Below are 20,146 nucleotides of genomic sequence, written 5' to 3'. Positions count from 1 at the left end.
AAGGGTGTCTGTCAAATGTTGTAAATGTAAAAACATTATAGCAAGTCTAGAAATGCAAACAAAGCCTGAAGTAACATAATGAACCAGTCAGTGAATGCTGAGACTCGTGTTGTGGCGCCCACCCTCTTCAGCATACTCTTACGCTGTCTTGCGAGCTAGACTAACACATCTCTTGCGCATGCGCGTCGGAGTGGTAGCGGTTCATGACCTTTCAGGTCTTCCTATCAAGGTGTGTGGGGTTTTTTTTTTTGTTTGTTTGTTTTGGAGACGATTCGAAAAATATATATATATATATATATATAAATATATTTTAAGTAAATCAAACAATTAGGAAAAACGCTTTGACATCACTGTTACGTGCAGCCCGTCACCGAGCTCGTCAGAGTGCGAGCGGGATGCTTCTCTCCTGCGGTATTTATGAGACAAAGCATAAGTTTCCACTGCGGCCAAACGGCGGTCTGTTAATGGCTGACTAACAATGTGACCCGCGCGAGGTTCCGGGGCCACGACGCTTACGTCACAATAGGACGGTAACGGTGCCTTGGCGGAGCTGATCGCCGGACCCCCGGAGAGACGATGTGTTGCGGCGGACGTTGCTGCGTTTCTATGACCCAGTGTTTCTTTGACTATTCAACGTCGAAAGTACTTGTGATTCGGAGTAAGTCGGTGGGGACTCTCAACCGATTCTGTCAGGCTGTGGTGTTGGCATACATAATAGGGTGAGTTGGTTTTGTTAACGTTTCTCAGAAGACATCTCGAAATTACATTGCATCCGCCTTCTTCGATGTAGCCTACCAAGCTTTATTTGTGCTGGGTGTCTCTTTAATAGTTTGGGTTAAACGTTTGCTTATGCAGAGACCGAAAACCTTCCGTTTAGGTTAAAGTAGTTTTCTCAATAAAACGCAGGTTAATAAAAGCAAAAGTCACGCGTATGAGCGTATATAGCTTTAAATGTGTTCGGGAGTCAAAAATCAATCTAATCAGAACACTTCAGCTTTTAATATTGACTGATTTTAGATTAATAATGTGTCATTGTAGACAAACATTGTTCACAGTACTCGGTGAATTAATAAAGATTTAATAGACGTTTGACCCCCATATTTTAATGTTAACAATTCACCCCGGAGGTCTGTTTCAGGCTTCAAGTTTCTGTTTTCTTAAAAGTTTAATAGAAAAATGCTGATACGGATGGAGCTCGGAGGAGGGTGTGTGAGGTGCCTGAGTTCAGCAGCTTCATCAGCTGGTGTGCATTTCACCACTTGAAGCTCAACCCCAGTAAAACCGAGCTTCTGTTCATCCCAGGAACTCCCAGCCCTCATCACGACCTCACAGATTCCTTTGAGAACTCCCTGGTATCACCATCCGAAGCTGCCCGTAGCCTGGGCATAACTTTGGATATCCAGTTGTTCTCAACTCATGTTTCTAATCTAACCCGGTCTTGCAGAATCCTCCTTTGTAACATACGAAGGATTCGACCCTTTCTCTCACAGGAAGCTACCCAGGTGCTTGTGCAGTCTCTTGTGATCTCAAAGTTAGACTACTGCAACTTGCTACTTGCTGGTCTTCCTCTAAGAGCCATCAGCACTCTACAGCTTGCCCAGAATGCAGCAGCATGACTGGTCTTCCATCTTTCGAAGTTCACACATTACTCGAGTACTTTGAACCTCAAGTACGGCTCAGGTTGAAACACCATGCTTCAAGTCTCATGAAAGACAAGCATCGAGACTATTCTCTGTCCTGCTCCCAGATGGTGGAATGAACTCCCGCTTGCTGTCCGGACAGCAGAGTCCCTTGCAGTCTTCAAATGCAGACTGAGGACCTATCTATTGATGGAATATTTAAACGACCACTGACCCTGCTCCTATATTGCCTAACTCAATTAGTACTTATTGTAGGGTATTGTTTAACAAACTCTAGCATTTATTGTTTATTGCACTAATCGTTGTCTAAGATAGACCTTATGTATTTGTATTTCTAGTCATCAGCATTGATCTTTGTATTTCTACAGTATTTTAGTTCATTGGTATCTTGGACTCTAACCTACTCTGCTGGCTAGGTTGTATTCTGTGAGTAAATGATAAAACACTTTTGTAAGTTGCTCTGGATAAGAGCATCTGCTAAATGTCGTAAATGTAACTGTTTTGGTCCCCACCTGCGCAGGTATGTCTGTGTTCTGAAGAAGGGCTACCAGGACACAGACACAGTCATCAGCTCAGTGACCACCAAGGTGAAGGGCATCGCCTTGACCAACACCTCTGACCTGGGCCTGCGCATCTGGGACGTGGCTGACTACGTCATCCCCCCTCAGGTAGCCTCCCGCCGTGAGGAGGCGAAGGTACAGGCTAGAGTGCTCTGCCCCCTGGGGCCTTCCTCTACCGCCCCTCATCACACCCTCGCGCACAGCAGGTGACCGTGGGACAGGGGCTGTGGTGGCCCTCACGCCGGCCGTGCTCAGCAGTAAGAGAACGTCACGCATGCCGACGCAGTCCCAGTAGTTCTGCATCCTACACAAGACTCGGCTCTGCTCTGCTGAATGTGGCCAGGCCTGGGCTGTGGTCCTTTCATGGGTGGTTTAGGGTGTTTTGAGCCTCCACGTGGTCTCCTGTACATGCACTGCCCAGCTGCCCTGCTCTACTAACCCTCACTGCAGACTCTTTTAGCACTGATGTGCACGGCAGTTTAGTTAATTTAATGCATCGGGTACGAACTGCTCTCAAAGGCTTTGTGGCTTAATCTTACTTTTGCTGGACTGTGACTGTTGACTCATACGTTCGTGTGGAGGAGATTGAGTTCCTCATATGAAAGCCTGTTGCTATAAATAAAGAAATATTGAGCAATGATCAGTTAAACATGCAGTGTGTGTGTGTTTGTGTATATTTGCCTGTGTCATGAGCTACTGTGTGTGGCGTTCTTGAAGGTGTGCATTGTTTCATCATTGTCATGTTTAGTTGTTACTGGTAAGAGCAGAAATAAAGCATGTTTCCTCTGCATCGTCTGCAGCTGTTACTGTGCTGTTTATTTGATTCGAAATCACACGAATCATCATGCGAGAGTCGGGCGGTGTAGTAACTGTTTACAAAAACTAGATTTCTGTTTTCATAATGGGGAGCTTGGATTTGAGCATTTAGATGAATTTCTGGTTTGTTGTTGGTGTTGAGATGACATGCATCAGATGCATATCAGAAAGTCACAACTGGACTTGGTTTTGGCTGTCTGATGGTCAATGCCAGAGTGTAACTGTGTGTGTGTGTGTGTGTGTGTGTGTGTGTGTGTGTGTGTGTGTGTGTGCGCGCACTCATGACAGGAGGAAAACTCCTTCTTTGTGCTGACCAACCTGAACATCACACCAAACCAAACACAGACACGGTGTGCTGAGGTGAGTGTGGATACAGGGCTGTGTGTTTGTGTAAACATGTCATACTGTGGCTCGGGTCAAACTTCTCAGTCAGCTTTGAAAGAAATGGACCAGAAATCAACATGATAGCGTCAATGTGAAATTCAAGGAAAAAAATATTTTTTGAATGTTCTGGAAATGTTTTCTTATTTTTCTTAAGCTTATTTTTAACTGCATGAATTAAATTGCCCCAGAAATACCAAACAGAATTCTGCTCACGATGCCAATCACCACATGATCTCCAGCAGTTCATGCCATATGCGTGTGTTTGGTAGAGCTGGGATGTGCGGTGTGACTGTGTGTCACTTTGACAGTGTAAATGGTTGTTTGTGGTCTTATATGATGGTACCCTTGATGTTGGTGCCCCCCGCCCCACAGAACCCTGGGCCTGGCTCCACGTGCACCAGCGGCCGAGACTGCAAGAGGGGGTTCCATGACAGTCGCCAAAATGGTACATTCTGGCTCAGACCATTCACCCTCGCAGGGGCCTTAGAAATTAGAAATTGTGCTGGCTGTTGGGCCCAGGTGCTGTTGTTCTCTTTCAGAAATTCTTGTGACCCTTTGTCCAGGTGTGCAGACAGGCAGGTGTATCCAGTTTTCGGTGACAGAGAAGACGTGTGAGGTGCTCGCCTGGTGCCCTTTGGAGAAAGGGAACGATCCACCTGAGTAAATGCCTCCTGCTTCAGCACATTGTTACATACACACACACACAGTACTGGTACAATCCAGAGTGGTTACTGTAAAACTCTTTACTCAGATGCTCACGCTCGGATTTGTTTGTTTCCTCAGTCCTCCATTGCTGGCAGAAGCCATGAATTTCACAGTCCTGATAAAGAATAGCATCCGCTACCCCAAATTCAACTTCAACAAGTGAGCCATTTACAGTGCCCTGGGATCTTACACAGGAAACCTCTCAGCACATTTCAGTTTCCTGGTGTGTCTGTCTATCCTGCAGACGGAACATCCTGCCCCATGTGAACAGCTCCTACCTGTCGCAGTGTGTGTTCAACCGCACGACGGATCCTGACTGCCCCATCTTCAGACTCGGGGACATTGCCTCTGAGGCGGGAGAGGACTTCCAGACCATGGCAGTCCATGTAGGAGAGCAAACTGAATCTTAACATGCTTTACTAAATATAATGCCACAAAGATGCGTGTGTATCTGTCCCAGCCAGACATGTTCAGTGATGGTTCTGTGGCAGCATGTTCAGTGTTATGCTGGTGTCCGGCGTTCTGTGTGGCTTCCTATTTTGCTTTTGTTTACGTTAACGGGCCTTTCTATTAGATACAGGCGGCAATGCTGAATGTCTAATCAGCATTTAATAAAGGTGGTGGAGCGGGAGGAAGAACCTGACCTCAGGTCAGCTGTGAGTCTCTGTGTCACACAGGGTGGGGTGATGGGGGTGCAGATCCTCTGGGACTGTAATCTGGATATGCCTGAGAGCTGGTGCATGCCCACCTACACCTTCCGTCGCCTCGACAACAAGGACCCAGACAACAACGTCGCCCCGGGATACAACATCAGGTTGTGCCCTTTGCTGGTCATGAAAATAAGTGTTGTGAGGCTTATGTGTGTTATAGAAATGATGAATTTACAGCACAAACATTATTTTGATAAAAAATGATCTAAACCATTGTTTGTGAATTACCTACAGGTTTGCAAAATATTACAAAAATGGAGGCAAAGAGAGCAGAAATTTAGTCAAAGGTTACGGCATCCGCTTTGAGATCATGGTTTTCGGAAAGGTGAATCTTTCTGCTGGGATTACTAAATCGCTTATCAGACACTTAACCAATAACAATGCAGCATCCTTTAACGACATTCACTTAATGAACATCAATGCACCACCATTTAATGACATTCTAAACATGTAACCAATAACACCGCACCACCCGTTAATGACATTCCATACTCTCTGTGCTTATAAAAGTGGATTCATGTCTCCCATCACAGGCAGGGAAATTCAACATAGTACCAACTCTTCTCAACATTGGAGCTGGCTTGGCACTGCTGGGGCTGGTATGTAGAGCCTTCTGGATCCTGAAATTATACGACTGATCCCAAGTGAGGAAGTAGAGAGGGGAGAACAGAAGTGACTGCACTGTAGCACTTTTCTCCCACAGAGCTGTCAGTGCTATTCCAGGACCAGATACTGTGCAATAAAATATGCAAATGTATAGCTCTATGGGTTAAGAAACTGATCTTGGGTTAGCACAATGAGACAAGGCGATACACCAAGACGACACAAAGAAAATGCATGTAACTCTGACATTTGTGGTTCTCCAAAGGTAAACGTGGTGTGTGACTGGATTGTACTGACTTTCATGAGAAACAGACAACAATACAGTCAAGAGAAATACGCGTATGTGGGTGACTTTGGGCTGGTGAGTTGGGTTTTTTTGGGGGGTATTTTTGAATGTCTCGACCTGCATTTCTGTTTATTTATTTATTTAGTTTATCAACATTATCAGAAGCTGGGGTGTGTGGCTAGTACTTATTTACATGGATTACAGTGCACCAGTAGTCAGAACTGCCAGACTGGTGTTCAGTTCATCTCAGGACATGCTCCTGAGTCCCAGGCTGGCCTCCGTATATGTGGACTCTGGTCGGACGTTGGCTATGGTGTTGAGTGCAACATGAGCTCTCTTGCTCATGTGGTCTTTCTGCTTTTCCAAGTAGCATTTGCAACAGGCAGATTCGTGCTTGGGTATTTACACTAGGAAACTAAAGTGGTGGCGGCATATGAATAATGTCTCTAATTCCCATGCTGATTCATGTCCACACCTACCTGAGATCTAATAGCAGTGTGGTCCACTTTAGCATGTGGCTGAGATCTCAGTGTGGCCAGGATCTGTCCTCAGAGTGTCTGTGCCTGTCAGATCATGTGTTGTGGCCTGCTGCATTGTGTCAGGTTGCATTTGAAAAGATGTGTAACCCGGGCCATTCTAAGCAAGATTTATTTTTTAGTATACACAAACACACCCACGTGAGGGACGACTCGTCTCATCGTGAAGGGATTGGCCACTGTCCACCTTGGAGTTCTCAGGCATTTTTCTTGACTGATATTTAGATACTCTGCCCAACTGATTCATGATTGTTTTTATTTTAACAGCTGTCCAATGAGGTTACTGAACCATCAGGAACGGGATTTGTTGAAGATGACTGAACCTGTATGTTAATACTTTCTAATAAAACTAATTACCTTAAAAATCCCATTCAATATATTGTCTTTGTGTATTTATGTAAAAATGCTTGTCTCTACCTCACTACCTCATCATTGTCTGCATCATCCCATCCTCCTCAGACCTGATGCTCATGCGGGTTGCCAGGTTGAGGACACTGAACCTACACAGATGACAGCAATATTAAACTTGTAGCAATGTAGTGTGAAGTCTTACACTGTAAGATTGTCAGATAATGTTGCTTTATGTATGCAGTGTATTTATTGTTTGTAAGTTATATATCAGCTTGTTGATTTTTTTTTTTTTTTAAATATAATTGTCAATTGGAAATACTTTCTACAATTTTTGCCCTTTTACAGTAAGTTTGTTGATCTGGTTTGTTGGCTCATTTCCATGCCTGCAGCACACTGTTTGTTGGCCAATTTGTTTCATATCTAGCAACCCGGGGTGTTGAATTAGGTGGTGGGCAGGATTACAGGCGAAAACACAGATATTTCATTCTGGAATGGAAGTTTTAAAAATCGCACTGTTGTTTAATTCTTGTCAGTTCCCTACAACTTGAGCTCTCCTATAAATGTTTCATTCCAGCCATTCTAATTCCTTGAATCTTTTAATCGTAATTCATTCTAATTCCTTGAATCTTTAAATCCTAATTCATTCTAATTCTTTGAATCTTTTAATCCTAATTCATTCTGATTCTTTGAATCTGGCTTCCACTGAAGTGCCCGGGCTCTGGAGCCATGTAATGGTGTTGCAGAAGCCTGGTAAGGCTTGGATGAGGAACATCTAACTGTGCAGGAACGTAGAGGCTTCAGTTCTGACTACTGGGTCCTCATTTCCATTACATCTCTCCACTCTCTGAGGACAGCAGGACAGAGGAATGGACACCAGCAGTATTTTAGCCCACGATCATTGCAGCCTCGCTTCTCAACTACGTCCTGCTGCCTCACTTTTATTTCCTCGTGAGTCGGTTGAGACAGAAAAAACGTTTTTATATTTACTATTCCAATAACGGAAAAACAATATATCCAAATGTCTAACAAACATGTTAGGTTTCCAAGGTAGAAATATGAACAGTTCATGGTAATAAACTGTTTTAAAATGCCTTAGCTACCTCAGTTGATTGAGTTAATTTCTCCTCTGATGGTGTATTGATGACTGTTTCCTAGCTGTCTTCTGAGGGTGCATTACAACAGTGAGAATTCACAATCCCCCCAGACGTCACATGAAAACAAAGTTACATAAAGTTACACACTTTTAACCAGTTATATCAAAATGGAGCTTGTCATCTTCACTAGGCACTTTTCAGATTTACAAGCGGTGATTGGGTGACTGAGACTACCTGTGTTAGTCAGGAATTTCATTTGCGACATTCGAATGGGCCTACAGCAAAAACATGTCTGAAGCATAAAATGTAAGACGATGCAATTTCACATTTAAGACAACTGAAGACTTATTAATGCCTCAAATTTGTAAAATGTAATTTCAGACAAATTAAGACTTTTTAAGGACCCACGGGCACCCTGTGTACAGGGCACCTAACTCATCTCCCTCACCAGAGTTCCTTTACTGACAACAGTTCTGTTTGATTACTAATCTCCAACTTTAACACTCAGGCTCCATACAAGACACCTTTTCCTCCTTTACACTTTCTATAACAAAGCCAGCAATTCCCAGATGTCTCCTGGAATTCAGGAATATGAGTTATAGCAAAGGAGGAAGTGTACTGACTCTTCTCTCCATCAAACTCAGAATAATAATGATTGTAATAAATAATAAGAGTTGTTGGTAACACAGTTTTTTGTTCTCCGTAGTTTAGTCATAGACAATTCCCACCCATCAGGTAATTATTCCTTGTCACATGACAGCTGCCAGCCAGGGAGGGCAAAGGTTGTCGCATGCTTCCTCATGCAGACAATCACCACATCCTTTCAAGCTGTGGCTCATGCTGTGTCAAAGGGCAGAGTAACACACTCAGAGGATCGATCTGTCTGCCCCTTTCTGAGGCTTGAGCTGGGATTGGCCAGTGTTGCTGTGATTGACAGGAGAGCAGCGAGACCCCTCCCTCCCTGAGACCACAGCAAATTGTACTCATCAGTAAGAATGCTGACTCATAAAAATGTTCAAGCGATCGTTTTTTATTACTTAATCTAAATATTTCTGCATTACATTATATGTTTAATTCTAACCTACTGTACTGTACTTGGATGTATTCTATGAGTAAATGACAAAGCACTTTTGTAAGTCGCTCCGGATAAGAGCGTCTGCTAAATGCCATAAATGTAAATGTAAATGTACTGTTATGTATCAGCCATTACAGTACTGTTCAGTATCTGCTATTATAGTGCTATTTAGTATCAGCCATTACAGTACTGTTATGTGTCTGCTATTACAGTACTGTTCAGTATCTGCTATTATAGTACTGTTTAGTATCAGCCATTACAGTACTGTTCAATATTTGTGTTTGTGAAATCTTCTGATATTTGGCCAATGCTTTTCTGTTGTGCATGAGTGAAATCTGATAATTCTTTTACACTTACCTTTTACACTTTTACTCTTACTATTTTTTTATCCCTCAGAAAGAATGTAGAACAGTAAACATAATACATTAGCAGCTGAATGCAGTACAGGACACTGATATTCTTCACATTTGTGTGCACATGTGCAGGTTTAGTGTATACTCTTATTTTGAAAAGAATTCAACAGATTGTAAATTGGATAAATATTAATCGTCAAGGTAAGATTGATCAGAATATATAACATACCAACAATGACTAAATGAGTTAAGCATCTGACAGCAGTAAAGCACGCCCGAACATGTAATATCACTTTAAAGGGGACCTATTATGCTCAATTTCAATGTTCATTGTATTTACATGCTGCAGCGTTTCAAAACCATAATTTTTCTCATACTGTACATCTCATTTCAAATGTAGTTGAGGACTGTATGTCACTGCTTGCTTCATACCATAAGGCGCACAATGCTAGGAGCAGTATCTCACAGTGAGCTGTCTCAGAAACACCAGAACACTACATGTGCACATTTAACAGACCCTTTTAAAAAAAAAGTAATCGTTTCCTTTTTTTATGCTGGGTATGTTACTGTTCTTCATATACTGGCTATAAGGAATGTGGTCATTTACACAGCATGAGCTGTAGAGGTATACAGTCTTTAAATGCAGCTGTATTCCTGCAGTCTTTGATTAATTATCCTGTTCAAAGACACTGGCCACATTCTGCTGTCTGTTCAATCATGAAAGTTATGTTTGTCTTTGTATCTGACACTGCAAAACATAACTGCCTAGACAACTGGAAAAACATAGTAAGTTACCAATTTGTCTAGTGAAAAGAAATAAAACAATAAGAACGTGTGTCCATGTGTGTAAGAGCAGTTGATAAAAAGATCTAATATGTACACACATTTCTGCATTTGTAGTGGGGGTCCTCTCTTTAGTCAACCTACAGGAAACAGAGGTGGATAGAATAAGACAGAAACAACACTATCTCAGGCTGACTTCTTTGCATATATTTAACATCTTTATTCAAAGATTTTTCTGCGTGCCTTGAAGGCCGTAGAGTGAAGCGGCGCACGGAAGGGCAATTCTAGGGTGATGACCTTCATGCCATTTGCTCTTCTGGCTCCAGGGCGCTTGGCAGCATGGCCAGCCCGACCGTTGTCCTGCCTCATGGGTTGACCCTTGGCATGGCAGACCAGGGGCACACGGTCCTGGCTGAGCAGCGGAAACCGGGAGGGGCGAGGCGGAGCCGAACGCACAGCACTGCTCTCTGCCTTATGCGCGGCCGCCCTCCAGATACGCAGTGGCTCACCACCGATGAAGTCACACGGAGGGTGAGGAGCTTCCAGCTTTGGCCTGCACTGAGGTCCAACCTGTGCTGGTTACTGGAGCTCTGGGAGTGTGAGCTTCACACTCACGGTGCTGCTCTTGCGTGCTGCCTCTCTAACACTTAAGCTGCAGCGCTGCCCTATAACAAGGAAGTCCAGAGATTCACATTTCATCACAGAGGCTCCAGCAATCCGTGGAAAACGGCACCCGATTTCAGGTTTTCCCTTTGCCTCTGGAGCGTTGCTCCCATCACGGAGGAACATCTTCTTTGTGTTAGCAGCTCTCCTCCACTGATGCCACTGTTGGAACATGCATTTGATTTTAAATAAATTACAAATATTCATTAACCTATAAACTTGCTTTAATCTATACAACATTCTCCTGATGTAAATAACATAAATAAGAGATTTTACATAGAACAAAAAGCTCATTAATATTGATCATTCTGGTCATATATATTATTTGATATTAATTAACTGATATCCTCACACTAAATATAAATTAATAGACCTTCTTATAATTTAGGCTAAACATACAACACAAATAAATAAAACAAATTATCATTTATAATTTCATTAGTATCCCCTCAATTGTGTCTGAATCTAAACAATTTCACTTAATGTATTCAACTTTATTTGAATCTCAACACACTGCTAAATAAAATCTCTATATTATTTTACAGAAATGCAGGTATCCAACTAAACTGATCTTAATCTAAAAAGCTTTCTTAATATAGTCCATATGATAAATTCCATAAATTTAAATGAAGCAGAGACAGGAAATATTTGAAACAATAATATTTTCAAAATGTGGTGCGGATAAAGTCAGCTATTTTGGAAAGTCATGAGGGCACGTACCCACAGTCCCCTGCGTAAATTCTGCCTATGTTTAGAAATAATTGTAAATTATTTGTGCATTGATCAGTTTATGAGAATATTGAATATATTAAGATAGATTTAGATTAAGAGTTTAGGTGGATACCTACATTTTTGTAAAATAATATAGAGATTTTTATTAGCAGCTGTGACGCTAGCGGCACAGGAGAGGCGAGAGGTGAACTTGAACTAACATGCTCTTTATGATCCATGATGATAAATATATTCAGTAAAGTTATCCATGGGAATACTCTGGAAGTCGAGTCGCAATACACAGAAGGCTGCGCTAATGCACAGCATTGTTCATTGGGACCTGTGGAAGTATAAATCGGGAGACATGGCGATGAGAAGCAGGTGTCTCCAATCAGTAAACAGGTGATTGGGAGTGAGGTAAACGAACGGTACAGCCCTCATCTGATGCAGGCGTTTCCCTCTCGATGTTGGACCGGCTAACTGTGACAGAACCACCCCCTAAGACCCCGCCAGTCGCCTGGAGCGAGGCCTGCCTCGCCGGCGCGGGCCGGGCCTCTGTGGTTGCAGCCGATGGAAGGAGGCGATGAGGTTGGGGTCTAAAACCTGGGAGGCCGGAACCAAACTATGTTCCTCAGGGCTGTACCCCTCCCAGTCCACAAGGTATTGCAACCCCTTGCCTCCCTTATGGGAATCCAGCCGGGCCGTCACCTTGTATGCCAGGCCCCCCTCCATCTCCAGAGGCGGAGGCGGGTTGATCGAGGAACTCTTCTCCCTGGCAAGGGCACCCTGCATCACAGGCTTCAACGCCTAAACATGGAAGGCCCTGGAAGCCTGACTACACCCAGCCTGACCAACCCAATAATTTACCTTGTTGATTTTTCCCTTGACCGTATATGGGCCCTCATATTTTGCGACCAGTTCGCCTGTGGCACCCGCGCAGCTCTGTTTGGTTGATACCCACACCTTCTGTCCCAGGGCATACTGCAGGGTTCCCTCCCATCTCCGTAGAGAGATCTCTGTAGCCGTACGCAATCGTTTATGCGTCTCCTCCCAAGTCCTCTCGCTCTCCTTGCACCAGGTTTTGAGTGCTGGCTGATCTGAAGCGGAAGTGGTCCAGGGGTAGAGCGGAAGTTGAGACCCTAGCACACACTCGAAGGCCAGTACCTGGAAAGGCCAGTACCTGTGTGAGGCAGAGAATTCTGTGCATACTCCGCCCAGGGCGCTCCACGTCTTGGGACAGCGTTGACAGTACAGATGAAGGAACTTACCCAGTTCCTGGTTAGCCCTTTCCGCTTGTCCATTCACTTGAGGATGGTAGCTGGACGTCAGGCTGACCATGATGTTGAGTTGGCCCTTGCAGTTCTCAGCACACCCAAGATGTAAATTGAGGGCAGGTCAGGCATTTCCAGCGCGGTGGGCGGGGTCTTCAGAGGGACGAACCGGTCCATCTTCGAAAACCTGTCAACAACTGTTAAAACTACTGTATTGCAGGTAGGTATCAGAGGCAGGTAGGTCAGTAGCAAAGTCCGCAGCAAGGTGCGACCAGGGCCTCAGAGGAGTAGGCAGGGGGAGCAACTTACCAGTGGGGGGGGGGGGGGGGGGGCATGTGGAGTCTTGCTGTGGGCACAGTCCGTGCAAGAAGACACATCCCACTATGTCCTATATTATATTTATATATTATATGTTATATTTATATATTGCATTTATGATATCTTTTTGCTCCTCTGAAGAATACAAACTATATTGCGTACATCCAATTTGGGTAAAAATAAACAAAAACAAACATAAATCCTCAAATGCAAAACAAATTTAGAGATTTAGAGGTTAGATGTTTAGAGAAAAAATGTTATCGGGTCTCTTAAATTAGAGAATTAAATATAATTATTAATGTGATAATTTTATCTTATATATTCTAGGCTAACTGAACCGGTTAATCCAATCAGATCGCTGGTTTCTGTGCACTGCGGCCCAGATAGAACAGAGGCACGGCATCTTCGTAGCCATAAACATTCTCACATTTTTCACAAATTACTGGATGCTGAAGACGAACAATATTGTGTTTGCGTCTCGGCCATCGACCGATACTCTGCCCACTTTAAAACCAGCTGTGACTGCTGTAATGACATCCCTTCCCCAAAACATTACAGGATGAAAAAATAATGAGGCATTTTTTATGTCAGAAAAATCGCGTTAGGCGTACGAGAAGCCATCTGTTAAACCGGTGTTGGGAATAATTTACTGTCGTCCGAAAAAATAGCGCGAATAAATCGCAGTGTGTAAAGGCCTTAAATCTAAACAGTTTCTCTTTATATAGTCCATTTCTTAATCTATTAGATATTCTTTATTTAAATAACGTAAATACGTAAACAGTACAAACAATTTCTCTTAGTCAATATGCTCTTAATCTCAACATAAAGTTTAACGTTTACAAGATCATTAAATCTCACTAAATCTGTCTTCTATACGCCTTATATAAAACATTATACTAAACACATTCTCTTAACACATAAAACTAATTCCAAATGGTTTATACGTACACATTCATTAATGTCCCTCAATCCTCCCTTAATTCATTCAACATGGTTTAAATATAAATACATTTTGCAAATAAACTTTGATCAACTAAACGTCTCTTAAACCTAAAAAAGCTACTTAAATTGTTTACAAGTCCACATTAATTTATATATGTCTAAACTTCTCTTAATCGAAACATGGTATAGAAAGAAATTATGTTTTTTAGTTATTCCTTTCATATAGCAGTTTGACACCGGTTTACCGGGAGAAGTTTTAGGCCTACCTTTGATTTCGAAGAAATCAACAATTGTAATAATAATCCAGCATGAGTAATATTCCTAAAAATTGAGGAATGTTCTTAAAATCTTGTACTGTCCGGTTTGTGGGCTTTCGGTGACGTCACATACATATTGTCTCGTTTTAGCGTAATTAAAACGTGCTACTTATAGGACTGTGTTAAGGACCTTTTGATCTATAGCTAACTTGAGTTTTATATATATTCGATTTCCACTTTTGTGCCTTAACCATAATATACAAAGTAAAAGTGTAAACAGTGACCTCAAAAGCCAAAAGTGCGTTATTGAACATTTAATATAGCTGCGAAAACGTTCCACACTTCACAATAAATCTGCTCTGTGCGACCCGGCAGGACATTTCGACAAAACGAGGTAAATCGACAGAATACGGCTTACCTTTGGTTATGTGGATGTTAAGATGTGTGATATACACGCCGGAAACTCGACCCTCCCCACAATGTAACAAAGCTGTGAACCTTCGTCCATGGCTTGATGAGGGTTTCATTTGGCAAGTGATATGTTAATCAGTCAAAATGAAACAAATCTTAACTAATTAACATATCGTATGGTGAATGTACCTTAAACTGCACTCTACATTATGCTGTTTTTTTTTTTTTTTTTTTAAATCTCCCGTTAAAAGGAACTTTAGGATTTATTCTGGTTCAACTGATATTCGAGTCATAAAAGTGAACAGGAAGGTGCTAAAAACCAGTCAGTTACAAATATAACTATAACAGTACATCAGCGCTGGTGAGAGAACTGTTGGATGGCCTCAGAATTAATGTAAGATACACGTGATTCTCTCATACGGGACCAAAACCACTTTATTTGAAAACATTCAGTCAAAATGAACAAATGGACATGGTGTTTAGCATTCTGGGGAAGCTGTTTTGGCACAGGGATCGGAATGCTTTAAAATGTATTAACACTGAAATAAAAACGAATCCGATTTTAAGAGACAGAAAAAAAACAAAACAAGAAGTCTATTCTGAAAACTTTATATAAAGGTCGGAACTTGCTTGCCCGTGATCACAGTGGACATGCTGTAAAGGTGACCTTGGATCCTGCATACACTCACTCACACACACACACACACACACACACACACACACACACCGCTGACTGCTTTGACCAGACTGTACATTTCAAAGTACAAAAAGGCAACAACAACAAAAAATTAGTCTTTTATTTTGCATTATAGACACATATTCAGTATTTATAATTAGAATACAATGTTCAGGATTTTGTGTAAAGAAAAAAACGTCATGTTCTTCAGAGGCAACATCGATGCATATTTCTGCTTGCTAAATAAGGGGAAATAGGGGAACATATCAGAGTGGTGCTGGATAAGACAATAAAAGAGTTTGTATTGTAAGTATTGGTAAATTATATGTTCTTGTTTATTTGCTTCTAAGGAGTTTTGTGTGTTTGTTGATTCTTAAAGGGCTAGAAAAATCATCCATTTGTTCAAACAATCCATAAGACTAACTATGAATTTAACTGTCTCCTAAACAGACTTGCTCACCTTATATATATATATATTTTCAGAAATAAATCTCTCTAATAGGATGGCTCACATGCAATGGCCTTCCTCTCAAATCCAACTGGATTAAGAAACAAACTGGTGCAGAAGTGCACCAATTATTATTATTATTATTATTATTATTATTACTATTATTATTGTTGTTGTAATTGTTGTATTATTATGCACTTGTGTTCTCAAAATAGATGTCAGTTGCAAATGAGCCAATACATGATAACAGATTGCAACATAACTCAGCTGTAATGTTCTTAATTTGCAACACTGCAGGCTGTCTGGAGAGGAGAAACACCCCCACAGATGAGCCTTCTCGTTGACCTACGTGGTTATATATGGACGATATAGCCTGTTCACCTTGTCCATTCAAGGCCAAACCAAGACAAGGTTTAGCCAACAATTTTATCCAAAACTACAATTCTGACCCACCAGTTGAGGGCTAAGGGCCTTGCTCATGGGCTCAGAAGCCGCAACCTTCTGATTACTAGTCAAGTACTTTAACTGCCATCACTGCCCTTTCCATGCCATTGTCCCTAAGGAGAATGCTGCGACGTACGCATGCATCTACCTTACGTGCTGCATAGGGTCCATGGTCCTCTGTTGGGTGCATTTCCTGTTGGTATCGGCCAATTCCTATAGACACTACAGTAACTACAGTAACTATCCTCTTTTGTTTCAGGCATAAACGATAATCTCTAAGGAGAACTAAACTAAGGGATGTTGAGTGTTTAGCAACAATTTAGTTGAAACAGCCTATCCAGATTCCCAGAATTATTTCCACATACAAAGCTCGGTGTGCGTTTTTTAACATTTGCACCTGCACAGGAAAACATTGGCATCCACTGAAGGTTTTTATCTATGTATTTGTGGGGAGTTCTGATTGTGTAAATATTTAGGCGTCCGTTGTTTGTGCGTCGTTTGTTTAGCTGTGTTTGTGTGCGCACAGGCTCATAACAGCAGCAGGACATATAAATACAACGGCAACAGCAGGTTGTCAATCTGTGAGGTGTAAGCCTCCAGCATCGCTACCATGGCGATGGAGCCTACCACCCATGAGTAGCTGGCATTTAGGTTTATGCTGCTATCAGCGATCAGGAATATTGCCACGGCGATGACCTGCGCAAACACAGAGGTCGCCGTGCCCTCGAAAGTCTTTTTGGTGCCGGGCCATCGGATCTCACCGACGGTGCTGCCGAAGACAGACGCGACCGTGTCACCGACTCCCACGGCCAGGACGCCTGCGTACGGCACCAGACCGCCGGCCCCCGGCAGACCCCCTCTCGGTGTGCAGGGACCGGGAGACAGCCAAACGGGCAACGAGACGCCCAACAGCAGGTAGATGTGCGTCAGGACCAGGGGCCCCGAGTCCCTCTCGTCCAGGAAGACGGCCAGCCAGTGGCGCAGCGGCGCCCCTAGTGGCCGGATGCGGAAGACGCGCACCAGCTCCAGGAAGAGGAAAACGGCGAGGCAGGCCACGGCCGCCAGGTGCAGCAGGGGCCGGTCCAGCGCCAGACCCGGTCCGAACGTCAGCACCACCAGCAGGTGGAAGTACTTCCTCGCCGCCGAGGATGCCCGATGCTTCTTGCCGCTGGCCGCGCGGCGCCCGTTCTGCCGCATCACTACGGCGACGGCGGCCAGTGCCAGCACGCCCCAGTAGGCCAGCATCCAGAGGCGGGCGGGGCTCTGTGTGAGGAAGAGGAGGAGCCAGGCGACGGGGTGCTGTTGGCCGAGCAGGGAGAGCCACGGCAACAGCAAGCCCAGGCCCAGGACGGCCGTCATGGTGTGGAAGAAGGCCGACGCGGCCCACGAGTCCGATTCCATGAAGAGGAAGAGGAGGGCGAAGACCACGCCCAGCAGAACGCAGCCCACCACGGCCACAGGCAGGAGGAAGAGCAGCGGCTCGGCGTCGGCGCCAGCTGGCCCGGAGCCCAGGGAGCGCTTGATCAGCTGGTTTATGATGAAGCTGATGCCGCCAAGGATGAGCAGCGCCTCGCCGGGCGTGAAGCAGCGCGGCAGGAGGTAGAGGAGGATGAGGTTCAGGTAGACGAAGATGAGCAGCACCTCCAGCACCTCGATGACCTCCGACACGGTCAGCGTGTGCTTGACCGCGTAGAAGATGGCGCCGGCTGCGATGCCGGCGACCACGCAGGTGTTGGTGGGCACGGGCCGCGTCACACCCAGCGCTATCAGCGACAGGAAGAGGGCCAACATCATGCCGGTCACCGTCACCACCATGGCGAAGCGCTCAAAGTGGACGTTGCCCGCAGCAACGCAGCGGCCCTGCAGGGCCAGGCCGAGCAGGGGGAGGAGCATGCTGGCCGGCAGGACGCCGCTATTGGCCGAGGGGCGGAAGTGGAAGACGGCAGCGCCGGCGCGCAGGAGACGATCCCATTTGTGCTGCACGTAGAAGGCCTGGATGGCCAGAGCGATGCAGCTCCACGACAGCTGGTTCCAGATGGCCACGTGCACGCACAGCACGATGGAGAACACCACCAGGGACTCCACCAGCACGGGGTCCGTCTGCATGGCGGAGGGATGGGCGTGCGTGTGTCCTTGTGTGTGTGAAAAACTTTTGGAGACGCCAAGAGAGCGACAGAAATGACTTTTATGAAAGGTGAAGGAGCCAGCCAGTTTTCATGGTCTTGCAGGGACACAGTTCAGCATTATACACACGTCCCCTCTAGTTCCTATCATCTCACATCAGCAGCCTGAAAAGAAACATGTCATAATATGGGTTATGAATGATAATGATTTAGTTTTGCCACGACAATGTAATAGCCTTATACAAAGATTTTTATAAGATGTAATATAATGGTGTAACCCTTGAATTACATTTTTCTTCTATTTTTAATGTTTTCTTTCTTTTTTTCCTCCATTTTGCACTGTGAACAATGTTATTTTGTCTTTGTTTTTAAGTCGTGTAGCACCTCAAGGACCTGGACTGTAACTCGCTCACTCACTCGCAGTTAGGACATTCTCCACAAGCTGGCACTACTGGGAAAAAAATACAGCAGGGGTACTATGTCACAGTGGTGCGTCGCATCAATGACACTGCGTCTTGTGTGCTGTGAATAGTGCAGCGCCAAATCCTTTCACCAGTAAGTATTGCTTGTTATCAGCACACCACATTCTTCAAGAATTTTTTTTCTCTCTATGAAATGGTGTCTCCAAAAGTTAAGACCACTGCTATCCACTACTTCTGTTAGAATGACAACTATCTCTAATAATGCAGCTACTCTGCAGATATTCCCCAACATGAGTTATCTCCTGTGATTCTGTCAAAGGACACACTATCAAAAGTTAGAGTGCCTAAGTTCATTCTTGCTAACGAAAGACTTAATAGTTTCCTGGACACAGAGCTCTCGGGGGAGTCATCACACACACACATATAAGATGTCAACAAGAAAGTTTTGTAATAACGAGGTGACAGAAACTGAGGTGACTCAACCAATGACCTCTCCACCCTGAACTCTGTCCTGGTATGAGCTCACCAGCGATTCAGAATTGCGCATTTGTTGAAATTACTTGAGCACACACACACACAGACACACACACACACACACACAGACACACACACACACAGACACACACACACACACACACACACACACACACACACACACACACACATACATACACACACACACACACACATACATACACACACACACACACACACACTATAGCAGAGCCCCTGAGCTCAGTGATGGAGGGAAACGCCACTGCATGGTTTATGTTCTTACACACGCAGTTTAATAAGTGGCAGGAACAGGCGTGTCAGAGGATAGACTCACCTCACACACCGCACCCTGCAGCACTAAACGACACCGGCTATACTATTACACTGTAATTTATTATACATTTGGCTGCAGTAACGGATGAGCTTGGGATGTTAAGGTTTCCACCAAACAAGCTGACTAAAACAGTAAACACAAGAGACATTTACACCGAAATAACGAAACTGGTCACCACAGAATTACGTTAGGACATTACAATGATAACGTTATTACGCTGTTACATTAGCTTTCGTCATTGGGCGTCCGCTTGAACCAATCGTGCTAGCTAGCTATAACAGAGGGCAGAGATCAACCTGTTTTTCCTCTCATATGAACAACAGATATTTCATATAACACCATAATCTGGCCGGTGTCTTTGTCGGAGCCGCAATTTCCCTGCAATTAACAGACACAACGAATGAATGTCAAGAATTAAAGGATGCAGAAGCGATAATTCAGACAGATGTCGGACAGAACCGTGCTTAAACTTACCAGGAACTGAAAGGAAATGTCATCACACTGAGACTGTGGTTTGCGCTCCTCCCAGTATTCCTCCCAGTATTCCTCCCAGTATTCCTCCCAGTATTCCTCCCAGTATTCCTCCCAGTATTCCTCCCAGTATTCCTCCCAGTATTCCTCCCAGTATTCCTCCCAGTATTCCTCCCAGTCCAACGTCGCTTATCACACTCGGGTGGGGGCGGCCATATTTGACAGCTCAGTCACGTGGTACCAAATAACTCGCTGCAGTTCATT

The 20,146-nt window shown here is 44.1% G+C and overlaps 2 protein-coding genes across 4 annotated transcripts; one reads left to right on the top strand and one right to left on the bottom strand.

Annotated features, from left to right (window-relative positions):
* Positions 1-358: 358 nt before the first annotated feature.
* On the top strand, positions 359-7,686 carry LOC113590048 (P2X purinoceptor 4). 3 transcript variants are annotated; one of them, XM_027030005.2, is made up of 13 exons: positions 360-719; positions 2,161-2,308; positions 3,305-3,376; positions 3,773-3,845; positions 3,964-4,060; positions 4,184-4,264; positions 4,350-4,491; positions 4,783-4,919; positions 5,050-5,140; positions 5,349-5,414; positions 5,684-5,779; positions 6,508-6,565; positions 7,300-7,686. In XM_027030005.2, exons 1-12 carry the CDS (start codon positions 577-579, stop codon positions 6,559-6,561), a joined length of 1,200 nt encoding a protein of 399 aa, XP_026885806.2. In that variant the 5' UTR covers positions 360-576; the 3' UTR covers positions 6,562-6,565; positions 7,300-7,686. The 3 variants fall into 3 exon arrangements, with proteins under 3 accessions (XP_026885804.2, XP_026885806.2, XP_026885805.2); XM_027030004.2 differs by having other exon boundaries at positions 6,700-7,686; XM_027030003.2 differs by having other exon boundaries at positions 359-719; positions 6,508-7,682.
* Positions 7,687-15,252: 7,566 nt separating this feature from the next.
* On the bottom strand, positions 15,253-20,083 carry dolk (dolichol kinase). Its single transcript, XM_035521430.1, has 2 exons — positions 19,886-20,083; positions 15,253-18,325 (listed from the first exon to the last, which is right to left on the bottom strand). The coding sequence occupies exon 2, from the start codon at positions 18,141-18,143 to the stop codon at positions 16,566-16,568; it is 1,578 nt and encodes a 525-aa protein (XP_035377323.1). The 5' UTR covers positions 18,144-18,325; positions 19,886-20,083; the 3' UTR covers positions 15,253-16,565.
* Positions 20,084-20,146: the final 63 nt, after the last annotated feature.

This window comes from Electrophorus electricus, chromosome 22, assembly GCF_013358815.1.
Source record: "Electrophorus electricus isolate fEleEle1 chromosome 22, fEleEle1.pri, whole genome shotgun sequence".
Classification (NCBI taxonomy): domain Eukaryota; kingdom Metazoa; phylum Chordata; class Actinopteri; order Gymnotiformes; family Gymnotidae; genus Electrophorus; species Electrophorus electricus.
The sequence above is the reverse complement of the archived record's forward strand: the minus strand, read 5'-3'. Positions and strand labels throughout refer to the sequence as shown.

Bases quoted from the DNA above. Each gene is read 5' to 3' on its own strand.
- LOC113590048 (XM_027030005.2), top strand. From the start codon at position 577: ATGTGTTGCGGCGGACGTTGCTGCGTTTCTATGACCCAGTGTTTCTTT. The intron at 3,377-3,772 runs GTGAGTGTGGAT...CCCGCCCCACAG, and splicing joins CACAGACACGGTGTGCTGAG to AACCCTGGGCCTGGCTCCAC. The intron at 5,141-5,348 runs GTGAATCTTTCT...CTCCCATCACAG, and splicing joins AGATCATGGTTTTCGGAAAG to GCAGGGAAATTCAACATAGT.
- dolk (XM_035521430.1), bottom strand. From the start codon at position 18,143: ATGCAGACGGACCCCGTGCTGGTGGAGTCCCTGGTGGTGTTCTCCATC.